Consider the following 24,092-nt stretch of genomic DNA (forward strand, 5'->3'; position numbering starts at 1 on the left):
ACACTTGTTCCCTGGAGCAGAAAACAGACACGCAACATACCTAAAGTAGCATAGGCCCGGGCCAGGCCATCTTCGATCTCTCCCACCACGCTGTGTTCCGCTGACAGGAAGCGCTCAGCATCATGCTGGCACCCCAACAACAGCTGAATGGCTCGCTCTGTCAATTCGAAGCAAAGAAACGTGGCCTCATTACCGACATACGCCCAGCCCTTAAATTCTGTATTAGCTGGGCTAAACAGGAAAATGCCAATTTGTCTTCTTGTGACCCACCACCAGGTTTGTTCCAATAAAGCTGTTGTTCTCTTATGTTTTCTCTTTCAATAGAAAAAGTGCTGGGTGAGGCCTCCCCACATTTACTCTGGGTGTCCAACTTCAGTCTGAAGTGGAACAATACATTCCACTTATGGTCATTATTTCTCTTGACTGAGAAATCTAAGCTGAAGGTGAACTTTCATAAAGTAGGGTAAATAAATCCCCATCACACGAGCTCTGAGGCGGAGGCTGCAAGGGTAATGAGGAGTTCCACAGCTCCTCTCTGAGAAAAGCAGGATACTTACATCCACTGGGCACTGGCCCCCTGATCTTAGAAGAAAGATGAGGCTCTGGCCATGGCCAGTGTGGCCCAGGGTTAGCATCAGCCCATGCACCAAAGGGTGGCAGGTTCAATTCCAGGTCAAGGGCGCATATCTGGGTTGCAGGTTTGATCCCTGGCCCTGGTCAGGGTGCTTGTGGAAGGCAACCAACTGATGTGTCTCTCTCATATAGATGTTTCTCTCTTTCTCTCTCTTACCCCCCTTCCCTTCTACTCTCTCTAAAAATTCAATGGTAAAAATATCCTCAGGTGAGGATTAAAAAAAGAGAAATGTGACTCTGATGAGGGCAGAACAATCTCTCTAGGAAATTAGGTCACTAGGCCCAGGCATTAAAATGACACTGAACTTCTGGAATATGCACAAAGATCACAGATGGCAGGGATAATCCTTTAGTTGTCATGGCTGAACTTAGCTGTCTGATGCATAAGAGAACTACAGCTTAAATTATCTGGCCTGCCCTGCCGGTCTGGCTCAGTGGTAGAGCATCGGCCCGCGGACCAATGAGTTGCAGGTTTGATTCCGGTCAAGGGCATGTACCTTGGTTGCGGTTCATCCCCGGCCCTGGTTGGGTTGTGCAGGAGGCAATCAGTCGATGTGTTTCTCTCACATTAATGTTTCTCTCTCTTTCCCTCTCTTTCTCTTTCTCCCTCCCACTCTAGCTGAACAAAAAAAAAAAAAACCAGGAAAAATATCCTCAGTTGAGGATTAAAAAAAAAAATGTCCATAAATCATCTGGCCTTACCCTGTTGGTGTGGCTCAGTGGATTGAGCATCATCCTATGAACTGAGACATCCCAGTTAGATTCCTGGTCAGGGCACATGCCCAGGTTCGATCCCCAGTAGGGGGCGTGCAGGAGGCAGCTGGTAGATGTTTCTCTCTCATATCGATGTTTCTATCTCTCTCTCCTTCCCTCTCTCTCTAAAAAAATCAATAAAAACATATTTTTAAAAAATTCATACATAAAAATCATCTGGGCCTGGCTGGTGCGGCTCAGTGGATTGAGGGTTGTCCCGTGGACTGAGGAGTCCTGGTTTGATTCCTGGTCAGGGCACATGCAGATGTATCTCTCTCACAACAATGTTTCTACCTCTCTCTCTCCCTTCCTCTCTCTCTAAAAGAATCAATAAAAACATATTTTAAAAAAAAAATCATCTGGGCCTTTTTCCAGGACCACACCAACTAGACTGGTTAGGGTTTGGTCTCCTTGGCCTACACAGCCATCTTGTGGCTGGCTTGGGGATAATTATATACCCTCTTCAATCATGACCGAGTATCCTTGAGTCCACGGTTTCTCAGAATGACAAAAAAGGAAGGGGCTGGAGGACCAAGCAGGGGCCCAGGCTCACCTAATTTACCATTTCTGAGAAGCTTCCGGGCCGTCCCAACCTGCTGCTGAAGGTCCTGTAACCGTGAGACCAGGTGGTCCCTGCTGGCTGACTCCGTGCAGGACGCGTGGCCACAGCTCAGCACATCACCTCCCTGTGGACGTCAGCTTTGTCTTTATTCCTGCATCAGAGCTGGTTAGCAAGCCTGCATGTGCTTACACTCCAGGACCGCTCCACAGCTTCTGACCCGATGGGGGAAGAGACTCCTGCACTAACACGCTGTGGCTGAAGCCTGGCTGAACTTGCTTTGACAGCAGCAATTCTAATGAAAGCAGGGACCAATTCCACCCCCCACCCAAGATTTAATTTTTACAACCCAAATTAAACTGGAACAGTCCACAGTTTCTTCCCATCTCGACAGCCCCTCTCTCATCTCTTTGGATGCCAGACACATTTCTAGTAGTTACGAAAAAGCCGTAAGAAAAGCAGTAGGAAAAGGTTCCGGGTGGGGCCTCCCTCCATTTGACCTTAGGTCTGGAACTCCAGCTCCCAACACAACCAGCTGTACGCTCCACTTACGGTTCCTTAACAAAGCTGTATCCTCTGTGCAGGAGAAATCTCGGAGGCGGGCACTTGCAGCGTTTTCAGCTGCCAGTATCTATGCCTTCATTCGGCAACAGCAGCCTGACCTCCCCTGAGGACCCCCCACCCCAGCCAATGCCTGGCAGCTGAGGTGTGTGTGTGTGGCTCAGATCTGGCACAGTCCTCTGCCCAAATGGCCAGAGGAAAATTATTTGACTCTGATTTTTCTCCAGCTGCAGAAATCGGGTCAAGAAAACTGAAAAATGTTTTGCCCAGACCGCTGTTAGACCAGTGGGGGTTTTATGGTCGTTCTGCCACCACGAGGGACATCTGTCTGAGGATGGGGCTAATGCAGAAAAGGGAGCTGAGGGAGGCAGAGAGAAAACCTGGGGTCTTGGTGACATTACCTAAGCCCCTGGATCAAGATGTATCTAAAGTGCCTCTACCCTGGGACCTTTTAGTGATTTATTTGAGCAAATAAATTCTCAGTCTCCCCCCCAACCCCTTAAGCCAGTTTAGGTGGGATTTTCTGTTATTTGCTCTTGCAAATCTTTCCCTTGTAAGATGACTAAATCTGACCTTTCACTGTGGCTCCTGCGGGGGTGGGGGTGGTCATCAATATGTGGGGAAGATGGGCTGCAAGGGAAGACAGACGACTGCTCTCAGCACCTGTGAGCCCCAATGGCTTCCTCTTAAAGGTATATAGCCTTGGGGCTGGATAACTGCCCTATAGAAGGTGAGAAGACAGGAAGAAGAGATTCACCTGCATGAGTTCTCCGCAACTGTTACAGCAGAACGCTTCCCACGGGGGCCCTGCGGCGGCTCTGGGCTTTTCCTTCTGACAAGCCAGGCAGTTGCAGTCAAAGAAATACTGAGACCTCAGCTTCTGCTGCCTTTCAGCAACTCCCATCCTGTTCTCGTGAGGCCCTGCAAAGAGATCACATTTGGCTAATATTTAAAGCAAGAGAGAGTCAGGCACTACTTTATATTTTTATTTATTTATTTATTTTTAAAGAGAGGCACTACTTTATTTTTGTGTGAATCCTCACCGGAGGATATTTTTCTACTGATTTTTTTTTTTTAGATAGAGTGGAAGGGAGGGAGGGAGAGAGAGAGAAACATTGATGTATCCACACCAATTAGTTGCCTCCCGCACAGCCCTGGGGCTGGGGAGCGAATCTGCAACCCAGGTACGTGCCCTTGACCAGGAATTGAACCCATCACCCTTCGGTCTGCAGGCCGACACTCTAACAGCTGAATTAAACCGGTGAAGGACCGGGGGCACTACTTAAAAAACTTCCACTTAGCAGAGGGTCTGATTAATTATTCATCACGTGACAGGTACCCTTTACTCAAACATTTGTGGAATGAGGCATCCAAGTTGCGGGACAGGAAGAAAAAACCAAAAGCTGTTTCTAGCCCAGTTTCAGAAAAGGAAGTTTAGGGGGATGATGCAGTGACATACACGACAGTGCCCAGCAAGAAGCTCTCCCCTCAAGTGTGCACTGTTCCTTCCAGAAAACAATTCCTGCTGATTCTAATTCCTGTTCTGCTGGCCGAGGTAGACAGTGAGGAGGAGTGGCTCACCATAACAGTGGAGAATCTCTTGCCCTTTTCCAATCTGCTGCGATGCCCGAATGGTGGCGACAGTGCTAAGGAAGGACACGCTGGTGTTGGGGCTGCAGGAATGGTTCAGGAGGCTGACAACGGGGAAGAGGCCCGTGGCAAGGCGTACCTGCCTGCTGTCGGTAACGATGTTCTCTTCAGATCCTGAGGGTCCAAAGAGAAAAAGGCAAAATGTGTCAGTACATTAGTCCTGGCCTCACCCTCACCTTCCATTCCTCAGAAGATGAGCTGGGCAATTGGGCCTGACGCCCATCTGAATCACAGCTCCTCAGTCAGATCTAATATAAATCAGATGGAACATGACTCACAGCAAACTCTGGTCCCCAGGAAGCGAAGCAAATGAACACATGAAAAACTCCACTGGAATCCTGGAACCTAACCACTGTGTCTCAATATCACAAAAACCCAAAGATCAGAGTTTATAAAAAATAATAAAAAGGGATTATCATCAGTAGGGAGCTTTCTAGGTAGACACCTTCATGATGTTCACGAAGGCACAGAAACTAGAGTACCTGCTGAGTTTACTTCCCAAAGGTTTTTAAAAAATGTTTTTGATTTGAGACAGGGGAGAGGGGAAAAACATCGATGGGCTGCCTCCTGCATGCCCCCTATTGGGGATTGAGCCCACAACCCAGGCATGTGACCTGACCAGGAATGGAACCTGTGACCTTTTGGTGCATGGGACGACACTCGGCCAACTGAGTTACACTGGCTAAGGGCACTTCCCAAAGATTTTCATAGTCTTAGTGCTTTTGTTTAACTGGTCTTTGGTTGGTTAACAGAATAAGTAAACTAATAACTATCCAAAACTAAACAGCTTATAATATATTTTTTAAAATCAATAGTTCTTATGCTCACCTGTTCATTCTGCCCTTTGTCCAACTTTATGGGAAATTAGTCAGCAGTAGTCCTCACTGAAAAAAAATTCTGAACTAGCTCTATTCAAGATAGTCTCATGTCCCAAACAATGTCTTTTTTTTTTTTTTAAACAATGTCTTCTTTGAAACACAAATAACCAGCAATTTAATTACATGATTGAAAATTAGGGAGGAAGAAAAAGGTCTCTAAGCAGTGAGGCTATTTCTGCACCGAAGCTCATGCACTTATATTCCTATGTGAGCTCTTTGTACTCTGGAGCAGGCCTACCTGCTCTTATTTTAGCCACAGTTCTAACTGGCTTCGTTTTTCAGTTTCTTAGCCCACAACAGCCCAGAAACAGAGAATTAACAAGAGGCAGGTTTTGACAATGACCAAAGACACTGGTGACAGACTGGAGGAGGAGGCAGAAAACTTACACAAGAATAATAGCCTTAAGGCAAACAGAAATCCTGCACCAATCGAGTTTTACTACAATTGCAACATTTCATTTCACCGGAGGTTACTAGATGGACAGGACCTGTGTGGGTTTTTGTAACAGCCATACATATCTCAGGAACAGGCACAGTATACAGATAATCTGGGGCATCCAGAAAGGCTTAATTTGTGTTCAGTGGCCTTGGTTTAAGGATGAGGAAATCGTATTTCCAACAAAACTGCTTGGAATATGAAAGATATTGGCACTTAAAGGGAAACTTTCAGTTTCCTGGAAAACTGAAAAGCCATCAGATAATTGTGGTATCACTGTGTATGCCAGGAATCTCAATATACCAACCTCCAAAGAAATCAAGTAGTCTAGGTACAAAGGTAATGAATAGAGAAAATATCATGAACCATCATGTGAAATTGTTCTAGAAGGGAAAACATGAATTATGGGAATAATATTGTCTCTCTTTAGACCATGCTATTATCTGTTGCTATGGAGGACATGAACAGAACAAATAAAATTCACAGAGAATCCAAATGATTCAATTTTAGTCAACAATTCTACAAATTGTATTGAAATCTTTCATCAGAGCTTCTAAGCGCTTTTAGTGTCCCCTCCTCCCCCTTGCCCAATGCCTCCCTTCTGGTATACGTGCTAATGAGCAGTGAAAATGCTGAAAGGTAGGCAGCAGGAAGGAGCAGCACCGGGCATGGACAGTTTGTGGTCTGAATAATCAGCCTCTGCATAATTAAAAGTTGACTTGCATTCCCAACTACTGATAACTGGCAATCTATATTAGAACAGCTGCTAAGATTTTCCCAGAAAAAAATGATCACAATACAGTGAGTAATGCCAGCTTCATTAATCATTTATTGGTTATCCTCTAAGAGAAGTAGGCCCAAGAACTGAGTGGGGGAGAGTATTTATGTCAAAGTTGAGTCTCTAATTATTTCTAAAAAATTAAGTATTGATTTTTAAAAAATCATTCAATATTTTGCATTAGTCATCTCTTAGTTGAGAAAGTGAGAATATGCACATACCTTATCACCAAATTTAATGTGACATTTTATGCATAAAAGAAAAAAAAGAGGGAGAATGAGTCTTTATCAAAATGTACCTTGCTAATATCCTTAGTGCATTTATTTATTATTATTTTTCTGCATTTTATTTTTTTAATGTTTTTTGTGTGTGTTTTTTTTAATTGATTTCAGAGAGGAAGGCAGAGGGAGAGAAATATAGCATCAATCAGCTGCCTCCTGCACGCCCCCTACTGGAGATTGAACCAGAAACTTGGGAATGTGCCTTGACCAGGAATTGAACCAGTGACCTCTTGGTGCATGGGACGATGCTCAATCAACTGAGCCACACTGGCTGGGCATCCCTAGTACATAAAAAATGGGATTCAAGTAAAGAAAAGAGGATTCATTTACAGTACTTCCAATATGTACCTATTCTGGTAGATATTTTACAAAACAAGAAATCTGTGTGTATCTCAAGTAACCAAGGATCCAAACTGAAAGAAGATCCCTTGGTTGTTGAAGACCGGAAGCAATAGGCAGTGAACTGATCTGAACCTACACAGAACCTCATTAAACCTGTTATGACATGAATTCAGCAACATCACCAATGTGCCATTCTCACTGAGGCAGAACCACACATACCAAGGTCTAGAATATCACCAGTGGTCAGTTCTGACCCTTAAGTACAAAAGAGAGGTTTCTGAGGAACTTTGAATAAATATGATTTATGCAAAGATGAAAACATACATTTTTGTCAAAGTCTATTCTAGTTAACACTTCATTCCTTCCCCTGTGCTACTAATGAAACAGCTGCTAATGAAATTCAATGAGAATACTAAATTGGGAGGTGCTGGAACCCCAAAGAAATAATGAAAAGGGATACAACATATAACAAGATTAGAAATATAAGTGAACTAAAACGAAATTTGATTGAATTAAAAAAATGAAAGTGAACAATGCTGGAGGGTGTGTAACTGGTACAACTTTCCTGGAGGGCAATTTGGCAATATGTATCAAATGCCTTAAATGCTCATATAAAAAATATTTGAGCCCTGGCTGGGTAGCTCAGTTGGAGCATCCCGTGCACCAAAAGGTGGCAGGTTTGATTCCTGGTCAGGGCACATGCCTGGGTTGTGGGTTCAATCCCTGGTCAGGGCACATGGGCCGGGGTGCAGAGCTGATCTAGGCTTCTCTCTCCAAAGATCAATAAAAACATATCCTGGGGTAAGGAGTTCTTAAAATATTTAAATTATTATTATTATTTTAAAGACTAATTAAAACTACAAAAGGAATACATGGTGGTCAGAAAAATTTAAAAACTGAAAATTATAGAGAAAAATAAACCTCGCTATAATCCCATTAGGCAGATGTAACATTTTGGTGCATTTCCTTGCAGTCTTTTTTCTAGCCTCACCTATGGAAATTTTAACATACTTGGCAACATGGCACAGAGTGATTTGTAAGTTACTTCTTTTCACTTACTACATCATGGCCATTTTCTTACACCCTCATCTAAAATGAATATTATAATAATAATAATAATAACCAAACCAACAAAGCTACTTTGCCAATCTGATAGGCAAAAATGGTATGTTGTTTTAATTACTGGAGAGAGTTTATTTATTTTTTTATCCTCACCCAAGGACATTTTCCCATTTTTTATTCAGAGAAGGAGGGAGAAAGAGGAAGAGAGAGAGAAACATTGACATGAAAGAGACACATCGAGTGCCTGCCACCCACACGCTGCCACCCACACGACCCCGGGGACAAACTGCAACTGAAGTACATGCCCTTAGCGGGACACGAACCCGGGTCTCTCTGGACCGCAGGCCGACGCTCTAACCGCTGAGCCAAACCGGCCAGGGCTAATTACTGGAGAGAGTTTAGACAAGACCACCTTTACTTCTACTTTGATAAAGTGCTTGCTTGTGTGTGTGTGTATACATATATACATATATTTTTTAATACTCTAATTTTTTTTAACTTTTTAAAATTTACTGATTTTAGAGAGGAAAGGAGAGACAGAGGGAGAAACATCAATTTGTTGTTCCACTTATTTATGCATTCATTGGTTGCTTCTTGTATGTGCCCTGAACAGGGATCTAACCAGCAAGCTTGGTGTACCAGGACAACACTCTAACCAAGTGAGCTACCTGACCAGGGCTTATGTATATTTATTAATAGCTTTACTGAGATATAATTTATTTGCCATAAGATTCGCCCATTGTAAGTGCACCAATTTAATGATTTTTTGGGGGGAAATTTACATTTCCCAAAGTTATGCAACCATTATCACAATCCAGTTTTAGAACACTTTCATCACTATGCATATTTTATTTTTTAAATTTTTTATTAATTTATTTTTGTTACAGATGTTTTTCCTTTTTTTCTCCATTGACACCCTCCTCTCCATCCCCCCCACCCCATACCCAGCTTTGTTGTCTGTGTCATGTGGGAGGCAACCAATCGATGTGTCTCTCTCACGTGGATGTTGTGTGCCCCCCCATCTAAAAAATCAGTGGAAAATATCCTCGGGTGAAGATTAACAACAAAAATTAAAATATGAATCACAAAGTTAGAGAACATTGCTAGCAAGTATACAACTCTAAAATCAAGTAAATCAAGTTAAATCAAGTTGATTTTAAGAGTTGTATACTTGCTAGCAATGTTCTCTAACTTTGTGATTCATATTTTTATTTTTGTTGTTAATCTTCACCCGAGGATATTTTCCACTGATGTTTTAGATAGAGTGGAAGGGGTGGGGGAAGAGAGAGAGAGAGAGAGAGAGAGAGAGAGAGAGAGAGAGACATCCACATGAGAGACACATCGATTGGTTGCCTCCCACATGACCCTGACTGGGGTGGGGGATCGTTCCTGCAACCCAGGTACATGCCCTTGACCGGGAATAGAACCTGCGACCCTTTGGTCCTCGCACCAATGCTCTAAATGCTGAGCCAAATCTACCAGGGCCACATTTTAATTTTTGATTATGGGTTTTTGGAGGTAGAAAGTGGTAAAACAACAACTATTTCATTTGCTTACATGACTGTGTGCCAGCAACTCTGCCTGAGCTCAGATGAACATTTTTGTGCTGGCCTTGCCTGGGATTACTCACATAATTGCATTCATCTGGCACATGGTCTTTTACTTTTTTGTTTGTTTCTCCTTTATGTTTATTGTTGACACTATTACAGATGTCTCCCCCCCGCCTTAACACCCTCCACCCAGACCGGCCCTCACCCGCCCTGGCTATCACCACACTGTTGTCTGTGTCCATGGGTTATGCATATATGTTCTTTGGCTAATCCCTTCACCTTCTTTCATTCAGTGCCCCCACCCCTGACAGCTGTCAGACTCCACGTATCCATGCTTCTGTTTCTATTTTGTTTGGCAGTTTATTTTGTTCATTAAATTCCACATGCAAAAGAGATCATCTGGTATTTGTCTTTCTCTGGCATGTGATCTTTTATCCTCAAGGAGGCTAGCCCAGGCTTGTTCTCATGGCTATGTTGTCATTTTAAGAAGGTGACAGCAGAAGCTGCAAGGTCTCTTGAGGCTTAGATTCAAAAGTCACATAAGGTCACTCACTTCGACTGCATTCCATTGGTCAAAGCAAGTTGCTGGGCTGGCCCAGATTCAGGGGGGTTGGGGGGGAACAGACACCACCTCTCAGTGGGAGAAAAAGCAATGTCAAGTTGCAAAGGGACGGGAACATACAGGGATGGGAAACATTGTTGGGGTCACATTTACCATCTTCCCCAGAGACCTGGAGGTTCATCCAGTCCTCTCTTTACCCATATGAGAATACTGAGATACAAAGTTTTAGTAACCTGCCCAAGTTCATCCTGAGTCAGTGGTTCGTCCAGAATAGGAACTCGGGTCTGCTGCCTCCCAGTCCCAAGTTTTCATTCCTTCAAGGATCTCTTTCACCTACAGTCTCTCTCTTCTTTACTGATTATAGTGTTTTTGATATTTGGTATTTAGGTTAAATCAAGTATCTTTTAATTTCCTAAATTTAGTAATACATACTTTAGAAAGCCTCTCTCACCCCTGACTATATGCATGTTTACTGAACTTTTTTCTAATGGTTTAATTTAGAAATATTTAATGGTTTGAAGTAACTAATAGTATCATATCAGTACCATATTGTTTTTAATTATGATAGTTCAATGCTGATATAAAATCTGATAGTATGAAGTCCCACCAAAACTCTTTATTTTATTTATTTATTTATTTTTTAATCCTCACCTGAGGATATTTTTCCATTTATCTTCAGATAGAGTGGGAGGGTGGGAGGGAGGAAGGGAGGGAGGGAGGGGGGGGAGAGAGAGAGAGAGAGAAAGAGAGAGAGAAACATCGACATGAGAGGGACACATTGACTGGTTGCCCCTTGCACAACCCTGACCAGGGCCAGGGAAAAATCACTATCAAGGTGTGTGCCCTTGACCAGAATCTAACCCGTGGCTCTTTGGTCTGAGGACCGACGTTCTATGCTCTAACTGCTGAGCCAAACTGGCCGTGGCTGAGTTGTTGTTGTTTTGTTAATTTCCCCCCTAGAATGATGGGAAAAGTATACAACCCATTTTAAACTTCCTAGAATAATGTTAGCACTGTGTGAATTTTTAATTTAAAAAATATAGAAAAGTTTAAGACCCTGGCCGGGAAACTTAGTTGGTTAGAGCATCGTCCCAATACCACAAGGTTGCAGGTTTGATTTCTAGTCAGGGCACATACAAGAATCAACCAATGAACGCATAAATCAGTGGAACAACAAATTGATGATTTTCTCTCTCTCTCTCTCCCCCCTTCCTCTATCTAGAAAATAGATAAATAGATAAATAAATAATAAATAAAATATATAGAAAAGTTCAAAGAAGTAGCAATCACTCATATTGCCACATTTAGAATTAATCATTGTTAATTAAGATTTTGACATTTTTGCTTCTAGTGCTTTTTTCTATGTATATATATTTAAAACATCATATAAATAAGAATAAATTATGCATAAAATAGTAGAACCTTATAGATGAAGCCAGAGGGTCCAATACTCTTTCCATCACCCCAACTAGCCAATATAATGATATGTATCTATTTCTCTAGTCCTTATACCCATAGAAAATGCAGGTATTCCTAGCTATACATATTCTTACTGTTCAAAAATTCCCTTTTAACAACTTGTGATAAATTTCACCCAAAACTTGCTACGCAAATAAAAAACTGAGTGTAACGAAATGTCATGCACATTGAGCAAAAACATTTCTGTGAACATCACTAATCATCAGAGAGATGCAAATTAAAACAACAATGAGGTATCACCTCACACCTGTCAGAATGGCCGCCATCAACAAATCATCAAACAAGTGTTGGCGAGGGTGTGGAGAAAAGGGGACTCTAGTACACTGCTGGTGGGAATGCAGACTGGTGCAGCCACTTTGGCAAACAATATGGTGTTACCTCAAAAAATTAAAAATTGAACTTCCATTTGACCCAGTGATCCCACTTCTAGGAATATACCCTAAGAAGCCTGAAACACCAATCAGAAAGAATATATGTACCCCCATGTTCGTAGCAGCACTATTTACAATAGCAAAGATCTGGAAACAGCCCAAATGTCTATCAGTTGACGAATGCATAAAAAAGCGGTGGTACATATACACAATGGAGTACTATGCAGCTGTAAGAAAGAAAGATCTCTTATCCTTTGAGACAACATGGAGGGACCTGGAAGGTATTATCCTAAATGAAACAAGCCAAACAGAGAAAGACAAGTATCATATGATCTCACTTATTTGTGGAATATAATGAACATAACAGTCTGAGGAATGGGGTAGTCCCAGAGACGTGGAAGTGGGGTATAGACTGACAATCCCCAGAAGAGGGGATGGTGGGGGAGAAATAAACCACAGAACTTATATGCATGCACGCATGAACAATGGACATGGACAACAAAGCTGGGGACAGAGCGGGGGGGGGGGATCAGTGGGGAAAAAAGGAAAAACATCTGCAACAAAAATTAATTAATTAATTAATTTAAAAAAAACAACACATTTCTTTGACTGTAAGGGGTAGGCCAATGGAGGAAAGTGAATGGAAAACACCTTCTTTTGTCCATATGGCTCTGCTTTTCTGCCTAGAGATTTAGTCTGAGTTAGTGGTCACTGCTATTGCTTACCTGGACAATAGTTTCCATCGTTTTCAGAGCTCCTGACATTTGTATCTTTTCTGTATGTTCTATTAAGTAGTTTCAAGGCAAGACACAATGGAATCAAGAGTTGGTTACAGCCCTGGCTGGTTTGGCTCCGCGGTTGGAGCATCAGCCTGCAGACCAATGAGTCATGGGTTCGATTCTGGTCAAGGGTACGTACCTCGGTTATGGTTCATCTCCACCCTGGTTGGGTCGTGTGGGAGGAAACCAGTTGATGTGGCTCTATCACATCAATGCTTCTCTCTGTCTCTCTCTCCCTCCCTCTCACTCTATTTGATAATAAACGGAAAAATGTCCTCGGGTGAGGAATAAAAAAAGAGTTGATTACACCCTGGCCTATGTGGCTCAGATGGTTGAGTGTTGTCTCATGTACCAAAGGGTTGCTGGTTCAGTTCCCAACAGGACACATGCCTGGGTTGTGGGCTTGCTCCCCAGTAGAGGGTGTGCAGAGGCAGAGGATCTCTCTCTCTCCCTTCCTGTCTCTAAAATCAATAAAAACAGCCCTGGCCGGTTTGGCTCAGCGGTTAGAGCATCGGCCTGCAGTCCAGAGAGACTCAGGTTCGGTTCTCGCTAAGGGCACGTATCTTAGTTGCAGTTTGTCCCCGGCCCTGGTTGGGTTGTGCGGGTGGCAGCCACTCGATGTGTCCCTTTCACGTCGATGTTTCTCTCTCTCTCTCTCTCTTCCTCCTGCTCTATCTGAACAAAAAAATGAAAAAATGTCCTCGGGTGAGGATAAAAAAAATAATAATAAAATAAAATCAATAAAAACATTTTTTAAAAAAAGAGTTGGTTACTTTCTGCCATTATAATCTAGAAGCCCATATACTACTTCTTATATTCAGAAAAATAAAACGAAATGAAAACAATATTTTTTAAAATGCTAGTGAAGGTACCCAGGGGAAAACATAATTCTGGGAAAACACTCAACAGATGCATTTTAGAAGGTAGCAATGGCTCAAAGAAGCAAAAGAAGGCAGAAAGGAAAATGGAGACTAGTTTGCAATGTGATTTTGTAGTGCTGTGGGATAAAGCCAGTGCTATTACTGGGTGTCCATGTGCTGCGGGACGAGAAGAGAATGTTGCCCCAAAACACCTCTAGTGAAATACCTATATACCATATAACTTGACATATGAATTAAAATTAAAGATAAAACTCTATAAACAAAAGGTTGACAAAATTCTACCTTACCTAATATAAGATCAAAGAGCTAAGTATGCTTAGTTTAACTAAGCCACACTTAATATGTATTTAATTTTTTTTTCATTTATTTCTGTTACAAATGTTCCTGTACCCCTGCCCCAACCCCCACATTGACACTTTCCTCTCTGCTCCCATCCCATAGCCACATTTAATATTAATCTGTCTAGCCTGGGCAGTGTCGCTCGGTGGCTGAGCGTCAACCCATGCACCAAGAGGTCGCTGGTTCGATTCCCGATTAGGACACATGCCCAGGTTGCGGGCCAAATTGTCAATGGGGGATATGCAGGAGGTAGCCAATTGATGTTCTCTCTCATCGATGTTTCTGTCTATCTCTCCCTCTCCCTTTCTCTCTCTAAAATCAATAAAAAAAATTTTTTTAAAATTAATCTGTCTATAAATGCTAGGTTTAGGAATACCTAATTTCTCCCCTCAGTAGTTAATCAGAAAAATATAATGAAGTGATTGAATCAAAAGACATTATGTGCTCAACTTGAGATCATACTATAGAAATACCATTTCTTTGTAATAACAGATATCTTGTCAGTACATTCATATTAGCGATCTCACTCATGATGCTGGGCACATCCAACCTCCCCAACTACCTGAAACAGCCTTATCTATACTGGTTCAGAAAGCTTGGGCTGGGCTGGGCTGTGTCTAGAAGTGGCCCCTAGATTCTTGGCCACCTGACCAGTGGATAGCCCAAACATAGGCTGGCCAACAGCTTATGTTCGCATTGTGTGAAAAGCTGTGCTAGGCCAGACTCCTCTCTTGGAAGTTTAAAACAGGAGAAAATTTTGTCAGCTGGAAAGAGAAGAGACAGAGTACCTGAGTCACATGAGTCATATGAGTGAGCTAAGATTCTGATACCCTAACTACAGAACCTGTTCTTTCTGCAGTCTTGTTTTTTTTAATCCTCACCCGAGGACATTTTTTGATATTTTGCTCAGATAGAATGGGAGGGATAGAGAGAGAAACATCGACGTGAAAGGGACACATCGAGTGGTTGCCACCCACACGATCCAACCAGGGCTGGGGACAAACTGCAATCGAGGTACATGCCCTTAGCGGGAATTGAACCCGGGTCTCTCCAGAGCACAGGCCAACGCTCTAACCGCTGAGCCAAACCGGCCAGTGCTGCAGTCTTATTTAACTATTATTTCAGTTTCCCTTCACAATACAATATCAATAGGGTAATAGGGTTTTTTACTTTAAAGTATTTTTACAAACAGATCAACTGCACAACTCTGAAAAGTTATGTGGGATTAAACTATCCACTTTAACGATGAGAAAGCTGAGTCCAGCCGGTGTGGCTCAGTGGTTGAGCGTTGACCCATGTACAAAGAAGTCACCGGTTCGATTCCCGGTCAGGGCACATGCCCAGGTTGTGGGCCAAATCCCCAATGAGGGGCATGCAGGAGGCAGCCAATTAATGTTCTCTCTCATCAATGTTTCTACCTCTCTCTCCCTCTCCCTTCCTCTCTCTCTCTTAAAAAAAAAAAAAAAAAAAGATGAGAAAGCTGAGGCAGAGTGGGATCAAATAATTTGTTATGGTTACACAGCTTCTCAAGGGCATAATCGTGATAAAACAAGACAACTGTATTTTCCAATGAAACTACCTGATCTGCCTGGCCAGTGTGGCTCAGTGGTTGAGTGTCGACCCATGCACCAAAAGGTTGCTGGTTCGATTCCCGGTCAGGACACATGCCCAGGTTGTGGGCCCAATCCCCAGAGGGAGGTATGCAGGAGGCAGCCAGTCGAGCTGCCTCTCATTAATGTTTCTCTCATTGATGTTTCTCTCTCTCTCCCTCTCTTTCTCAAATCAATAAAGGAAAAAAAAAAAAGAACAATATTGTGCCCAGCTGGAGTGACTCAGTTGGTCGGAGCATCGTCCCATGCACCAAAAGGCTGTTGGTTCGATCCCTAGTCAGGGTGCATGCAGAAGGTAACCGACCAATGTTTCTCTCTCCCTCTCTCCCCTGCCCCTGCCCCTTTTCCCTCTCTAAGCATGTCCTCTGGTAAGGATTAAAGAGAGAGAAAAAAAAAAAAAAGAACAATATTGTAAGGCAGAAAAGTGTCCCTCTTACCTGTTTGCTGTATGGTAGTTATTGCCTGAGCATTACACTGAAGCTGTAACATGTGTCTCAGCATGGCCACTCCCCAAATATGCAACTCTTGACACATCGCAGGAACCACTGCTGCTTTGGGCTGTGAGGATTCCTGACTTGGGAGGGTCTGTAAATTGGCTGCTTCCAGCTGCTTGCATAGTGCAGAAACACTTAGGGCACAGAGGAATTTGTGCTCTGGGCTATGATTTTTAGTATGGGGCAAAAGGTGTAAGACAGCATTATAATTATTTATATACTTTCCATTAATGTCACATCCAGGAATTGGGGGCTCCATTGTTTTGCCATTTTTCTCACTCTCCTCTCCTAGGTCATAACTGAGTGTTTGCACCAGATTCTTGCTTTCAGGTAGAGAGAGATCCTTGTTACTAATCTCACCACAAAGCTTCCTTATGACTTTGCCAACATCCTCAAATCTAGCTAAAAGAGTGGACCTCAGGGAAATGTGGCAAAAGACCCCCAGTGTGAGAAGCAGCCCCCCTAGAGAGCACTCTATGCTATGGTAGAGATCCCAGGCCTGCTGCATACACTCCTGGCTGCAATACTTGGCATAGCTGCATCCGTCACAGGGAACCATGGCCAAAGTGTGCTTCAAACACCGGTGACAGTAGAGATCCCCATTGGCAACTCTGGTATTCCGCTTGCTCTCCAGGCCATAATGCAGTGGTGGCATTTCTCCTGGGTTAAGCACACTCACAAAAGCATCCTCCTTCACCAGGAGCTCTCCTGGGAGAATATCTTTCGTGGCAATCAGACAGCGGCCTTTTAAAGGGTCTGTGCATAAACTGACAGATGGTGATGCACTGGAAATTTGTTCATTCTCTTCCCTTAAGTTCATGTCCTCAAAGGCATGGGTTAGAGCTGCTGGGAAGGTTTCTGTGAGATTCTCCTTTTCTTGTGCCTTCATTTTCAGACGACAGAGGGTGCTCTGCAGAGTTTGAAACTGGGGAGCTGCTGGGGTTTGTTTGGCAGTGAAATTACTTTCAAGATCACTGATGATCTGGCTTGCCTCCTGTAGTCTCCCCAGGGTCACCAGACACTCTGCCTTACGTAACATCATCTTAGGCTGCAATCTTTCTGGATACCCATGCATCTGTGCTCTGCTGATGTCTTTAAGACATGTCTGAAAACAGAAAGGAAATCTCAAATTGATCCTTGGTCCCTACTCTTCAATATCTACTGAAAGTCTTAACAAAAATCTATAGGAAAGTTGAAGATGGGGCAACTACAATCATATGCTTATTTCTTTAAATCATATTCTACCATGTAATCTTTAATTGAGTGATAGAAATCCATGCTAAAAAGATATTTAACTATCTTATTAAATATTTGTTTTTTTTTTAATCTTCACCCAAGGAGATATATATATATATATATATTTTTTTTAATCCTCACCTGAGGTCATTTTTTCGTTTTTCGTTCAGATAGAGTGGGAGGGAGAGAGAGGAGGAAGGAGAGAGAGGAAGAGAGAGAGAGAGAGACATCGACGTGAAAGGGACACATCATGTGGTTGCCACCCACATGACCCAACCAGGGCTGAGGACAAACTGCAACCGAGGTACATGCCCTTAGCGGGAACTGAACCTGGGTCTCTCTGGACCGCAGGCTGATGCTCTAACTGCTGAGCCAAACCGGCCAAGGCTATTTTTATATTTTTAATCTTCAGATAGAACAGGGGGGAAAGAGGGAGGAAGAGAGAGAAAGAAACTTCAATGTGAGAGAGACACATCAATTGGCTGCCACCTACACAACCCCAACCCGGGCCAGGGACGAATTGCAACCAAGACACATGACCTTGGCCAGAATCGAATCCGGGACTCTGGTCCACGGGCCGACACTCTAACCGCTAGGCCAAACCAGCAGGGCTCTGTTTTTTTTGTTTTTTTAAAATTTTTTTTATCCTCACCCGAGGACATTTTTGCATTTATCTTCAGATAGAGCAGGAGGGAGAGAAGGTGGAAGAGAGAGAGAGAGAAACATCGATGTGAGAGAGACACATCGAGTGGTTGCCACCCACACAACCCCAACCATGGCCGGAAACAAACTGCAACCAAGGTATGTGCCCTTAGTGGGAACCGAACCCAGGACTGTTTGGTCTGTGGGCCAACACTCTAACCTCTGAGCCAAACTGGCCAGGGCTGTTTGTTATTTTTTTTTAAGGAAAATATTCTTATAGATAGAAGAATTATAGTATGGTAATCAAGAGGGCAGGGCCTGCATCCCAATACTGCCTCTGCCTCTTACTAGCTGTATAACCTTATGCAAGTGACTTAATTTCTCAGTGTCTTGGTTTTCTCATCTGAAAAACAGGGATAATAATATCTCTCTCATAGGGTTGAAATAAGGATAAAAGTAAGATAATATAGCTAAAGCGCTGAAAAGAGTGCCTGGAACATTGTATGTGCTCAACATATGGCACTCAATATACAGTAATCACTCCTATAAGAAGGGAAACAAAAATAGCCAAGTAGGGAAGATATAAAGGGTTAAATGTTTCACAACCTCTGTTCACTGTCTGCAGTAGTCCAGGACTTTCTTGCTTATGACCTAGAGTGAGAGTCTTGCTCTTTTTTTTTAGTCCAAAGGGCAGTAAGTGTGAACTTGTGACTACTAAAATTATTCTTACTTCTCGGGCGTAATTTAAGTTTCTGTGGAATTCTGAAATGGATGTACCAAAATGGCATTTTAGAGTGTATCCTTCGACCTCAAGTAGGGAATGAGGAGAAAGCCACTCCTCCGACACCTACCCCCTCACTTTTACTTTCCCACACAAAAGGCATGTTAAAGGTGACTTGTGTCATTGCAGGGGTCACCTTGAACATGCTGTACTCACTTTAAAAAAACAAACAAGCCCTGGCCGGTTTGGCTCAGCGGTTAGAGCGTCGGCCTGCGGTACAGAGAGACCCGGGTTCGGTTCCCGCTAAGGGCATGTACCTCGGTTGCAGTTTGTCCCCGGCCCTGGTTGGTCGTGCGGGTGGCAGCCACTCGATGTGTTCTCTTCACATCGAGGTTTCTCTCTCTCTCTCTTCCTCTCTCTCCCTCCCGCTCTGTCTGAACAAAAAATGCAAAAATGTCCTCGGGTGAGGATTTAAAAAACAAAACAAAAAACAAAAAACAAAACAAAACAAAAACAAACAAACAAGCTTGGAGCGTCAGCCTGCAGACCAAGAGTCTTGGGTTCGGTTCCCGCTAGGGACACATACCAAAATAAATAAATAAATAAATAAATAAATAAATAAATAAATAAATAAATCAATCAATCAAACAAGCAAGTGCCCTGGCCAATTTGACTGAATGGTTACAGCATCAGTCCAATGACTGAAGGGTCTTGGGTTCAATTCCTGGTCAGGGGCACGTATCTGGGTTGTAGGTTTAATCCCTGCCCTGGCCGGGGTCCTATGGGAGGCAACCAATTGATGTGTCTCTCTCCCATGGATGTTTCTTTCCCTCTCTACCACCCTCCCTCCTCCTCTATCTAAAAATCAATGAAAAAATACCCTCGATGAAGATGAACAAAAAAACCAAACAAACAAATAGTTTGCAAACACTTGGAACCTGAGGGATTATTAGCAACTTATCTCACAGGTGATCTCGACGCTGGGAACTGCTGACCCACTGGACATACAATGCCCTGTGGAATGTGTCATGATCTCTTATCAACCAGCGCTACCCCACATCATTACCTCTGATAGATAAAATGAATCAGGAGAAAGACACATTAGGGAGGAATCAATTTGCTTCCAATTAAACCGTGTGCAGCATGGCTCAGTTTTAGTGTGCTAAGGTAGAAGCCGAGATGAAGGTCTAGTCCTCCAGCTAACCTCTTCCAGATCCTCTGCAATCATACCAGGCACCCTGATACTCACTTCATACTGACCCAGGTGGAAGAGGGCTGCAGAGCGATTGGCATAACACAATGCAATGTCCTCAGTGTTTGGCCTTGAATGTGACACTCCCTGCAAAACAATGAACCAGTTAAAGGTATTACTGGAGGCTAGCATCTTTCTAGTCTTTTTCAGATAACAGGGGCTCTACTACTGTATGAAATTAGGGAATTTACTGGATTTCTTGGTGCTTCACCTGCTTCAGCTTCATTTTTAACTACCTTACAGCAAAGCTATGAAGAGCAAGGGAAGAAATAAATACTCAAAGCACTTTGAAGACAACAGCATCAGACACAGCTTCTTCAGCCACAAACAACACTAAAGGTAAACAAAAACCAAGAAGCACAATCCTCCACATAACAAAGGGTGAGTGGCACAAAAAGAAATTCACAAAAGAAGAAACACTAATGATATATGGGAAGGAAACGGGTAATTCATATATAGGTAGCCAAGTATATGAAAATGAAAGCAGAGAAGGGCTGCCTTTTCTCTACCATCAAGAATTGATAATAATCACAAAAGTGGCATTTCTAATCACTGGAGAAAAGATGGCGATTATTCAATACAAGTATTGGGAAAAATAGGCAGCTATGGAGGAAAAATAAAAAATAAAATTGGTTCTCTATATATGATAAAACTTTCGTTAGGATAAATTCCAAATGAATTAAAATCTTAATGTGAAAAATGAAACTATGAGAACACTAGAAGAAACTATAGAAGTAGCCTAACATGCCCTGGCCCGTCTGGCTCAGCAGTCGGCCAAGGACCGAAGGGTCGAGGGTTCAACTTCCGGTTAAGGGCATGTAGGTGGCAGGATCCCAGACCCCAGTTGGGGTCGTGAGGGAGGCAACCAATTGATGTGTCTCTCTCAAATTGATGTTTTTTTCCTCTCTCTCCCCCCACCACCTTCCACTCCACCTAGAAAAAAGAAACAAACAAACAAACAAACAATGGAAAAATATCCTTGGGTGAGGATTAACAAAAAAACAAACAAACAAAAAAGGAAATAGTCTAACACAATTCTGTGGTGAGAAACTTTGCATGTATGTTATTTTGCATATATCTGTAGAATAAATGATTATATCTGTAGGATAAATTCCTAGAAGAGAAATTGCTGGATCAGTGGATATATGTAGTAAAACTGCCCCCTACAGTCATGGGACCAATTCACCCTCCCACTAGCAACGTGTGAGATACTCGTTATCCCAGTCCTTTACAACCTCAGTTTGCTGTCAGTTTTACTTTTCTTTGCCAAACTGATCGGTAAAAAAAACAGAATTCCCAGTAAAGTTTTCATTTGTATTTTGCTGATTCAGAATGAGGTTGAACATTTTTTCATATGTTTAAGAGCCATTTATATTTCCCATTAGAACTGTTTATAACATTTGCTGGTTTTCTTTTCTTTTTTTTTTTATCCTCACCAGAGGACGTTTTTCCATTTTTTGTTCAGATAGAGCGGGAGGGAGAGAGAGAAAGAGAGAGAGAGAGAGAAACATCGACGTGAAAGGGACACATCGAGTGGCTGCCACCCGCACGACCAACCAGGGCCGGGGACAAACTGCAACCAAGGTACGTGCCCTTAGCGGGAACTAAACCCGGGTCTCTCTGGACCACAGGCTGATGCTCTAACCGCTGAACCAAACTGGCCAGGGCCATTTTTCCATTTTTTATTCAGATAGAGTGGAAGGGAGAGAGTGAAACATCGACGTGAAATGGACACATTGAGTGGCTGCCACCCGCACGACCAACCAGGGCCAGGGACAAACTACAACTGAGGTATGTGCCCTTAGCGCGAACCGAACTTGGGTCTCTCTGGACCGCAAGCCGACACTCTAACCTCTGAGCCAAACTGGCCAGGCCATTTGCTGATTTTCCAATTGAATTATTGGTTGTCATCTTATTGATCTGGAGGAACTGTTCATAAAGTAAAGAAATGGGCCTTGGCTGGTTTGGCTAAGCTGTTGGAGCACTGGCCCCCCGACCAGAGAGTCCTGGGTTCAGTTCCCACTAAGGGCATGTACCTCGGTTGCAGTCTGTCCTGGCCCCGGTTGGGGTCGTGTGGGTGGCAACCAGTCCCAGTCGATGTGTCTCTCTTGCGTAGATGTTTCTCTCTCTCTTCCTCCCTCCTGCTCTATCTGAAGACAAATGCAAAAATGTCCTCAGATGAGGATTAAAAAAAAATTTAAAAAAGAAAAAGAAATGGGCCTTTTGTCTATAATATGAGTTGCAGATATTTTTTTCCAGTTCAATGTTGTCTTTTGATATTGCTTTTATTGTTTTTTGCTGTAAAGAAATTTATTATCACTCTGGCCGGTTTGGCTTAGCGGTAGAGTAACAGTGCACGGACTAAAGGGTCACGAGTTTGATTCCCAGTCAAGGCTACATACCTGGGCTGCAGGTTCTATCCCCAGTCCCAGCAGGGGCCATGCGAGAGGCAACCAATCGATGTGTCTCTTACATCAATGTTCCTCTCTCTCTCTCCCTCTCCCTCTCCCTCTGTCCCTTCCTCTCTATCTAAAAATCAATGGAGCCCTGGCCGGTTTGGCTCAGCGGTTAGAGCATCGGCCTGCGGTCTGGAGAGACCCGGGTTCGGTTCCCGCTAAGGGCATGTACCTCGGTCGCAGTTTGTCCCCGGCCCTGGTTGGTTGTGCGGGTGGCAGCCACTCAATGTGTCCCTTTCACGTCGATGTTTCTCTCTCTCTCTTCCTCTCTCTCCCTCCCACTCTATCTGTACAAAAAATGGAAAAATGTCCTCGGGTGAGGATAAAAAAAAATAAATAAAAAAAAAAATAAAAAAAATAAAAATCAATGGAAAAATATCCTCAGGTGAGAATTAACCAAAAGAAAGAAATTTATTATTATTTTTTAAAATTTTTATTCTTTTATTTATCTTTTAATCCTTACTCGAGGACATTTTTCTATTTATCTTCAGATACAGGGAGGGAGAGAGATAGAGAAACATCAGTGTGAGAGAAACATTGACTGGTTGCTTCCTGCACAACCTCGACCAGGACGGGATGAACTATAACCAAGGTACATGCCCTTGACCAGAATCAAGCCCGAGACTCTTTGGTCTGTGGGCAGATGCTCTAACTACTGAGCCAAACCGGCCAGGCCAAATTATTATTATTTTTAAAATATGTTTTTATTGATTTTTTTAGAGGGAGAGGAAGGGAGAGAGAGATAGAAACATCGATGTAAGAGAGAAACATCTATTGGCCGCCTCCAGCACACCCTCTGCTGGGGATTGAGCCCACAACCTGAGCATGTGCCCTGACTGGGAATCAACCAATACCTCTCAGTCCATGGGAAGATGCTCAGTTCACTGAGACACAATGGCTGGGCAATCTTAAAATATCAAGTGATAAAAGTGAAGTGCTAAAGAGTGTATATAGAATGTTATTTTTTTTAAAAAAGGTGTAATTATTTAAATATTACATCAGTGTAATGGTGATGCAAATCAGATGTAACACCAGACCTTGAAAAAAGAGAAAAAAGAGTGTGGCCCTGGCCAAGTAGCTCATTTAGTTAGAGAGAGCATCATCTCCATATGCCAAGGTTGCCAGTTAAGTCCCCAGTCAGGGCACATACAAGAAGCAATCAGTGCCAGCCCCTATGGCTCAATGAATTGAGCATCGTCCCATCGACTGAGAGGTCCTGGTTCAATTACTGGTCAGGGCACAAGCCCAGGTTGTGGGCTCGATCCCTAGTAGGGGGAGTGCAGGAGGCAGCCAATTGGTGTTTCTCACATTGATGTTTCTATCTCTCCCTCCCTTTCTCTCGAAAAAATCAATAAAAGCATATTTAAAAAAAAAAGCAGTGAATGAATAAATAAGTGGAACAATAAATCCATGTTTCTCTCTCTCCCCCCCTTTAAAATCAATAATAAAAGTGTGTGTGTGTGTGTGTGTGTGTAGGAGTGGGAGATTATCTGTATTTACTTATAGATGCTGATGTACCTCTAGAAAGATACATTTAATACTGTATCTTCTGGGTATGGGAAACAAGGTGGCTAGGGGACAGAGGCAGTAGACTACACTGTATAATCTTGTACTTAAAAAAATGTTTTTTTCTTTATTGATTTTTAGAGAGAAAGGGAGAAGGAGAGAGAGATAGAAACATCAATGAGAGAGAACATCAGTTGGCCGCCTCCTGCATGGTCCCTACTGGGGATTGGGCCCACAACCTGGGCATGTGCCCTGACTGGGAATTTAACCGGTGACCTCTT

At 42.9% G+C, this 24,092-nt stretch overlaps 1 protein-coding gene across 2 annotated transcripts in view; it reads right to left on the bottom strand.

Annotated features, from left to right (window-relative positions):
- Positions 1 to 24,092, bottom strand: part of SMYD4 (SET and MYND domain containing 4) — a 37,916-nt gene that overhangs the window by 2,013 nt on the left and 11,811 nt on the right. Inside the window, exons 4-9 of one of the 2 annotated variants that reach the window (XM_036268506.1) lie at positions 19,847 to 19,936; positions 15,942 to 17,103; positions 4,088 to 4,270; positions 3,264 to 3,427; positions 1,940 to 2,072; positions 41 to 157 (exon numbers count right to left, since the gene is read on the bottom strand). In XM_036268506.1, the coding sequence (XP_036124399.1) occupies positions 41 to 157; positions 1,940 to 2,072; positions 3,264 to 3,427; positions 4,088 to 4,270; positions 15,942 to 17,103; positions 19,847 to 19,936 (1,849 nt within the window). Of the gene's footprint in view, positions 1 to 40; positions 158 to 1,939; positions 2,073 to 3,263; positions 3,428 to 4,087; positions 4,271 to 15,941; positions 17,104 to 19,846; positions 19,937 to 24,092 lie in introns of those variants that run through there. The other variant, XM_036268507.1, reaches the window with a different exon arrangement.

The sequence above is a fragment of the Molossus molossus genome, unplaced genomic scaffold, assembly GCF_014108415.1.
Source record: "Molossus molossus isolate mMolMol1 unplaced genomic scaffold, mMolMol1.p scaffold_m16_p_19, whole genome shotgun sequence".
Lineage (NCBI taxonomy): Eukaryota > Metazoa > Chordata > Mammalia > Chiroptera > Molossidae > Molossus > Molossus molossus.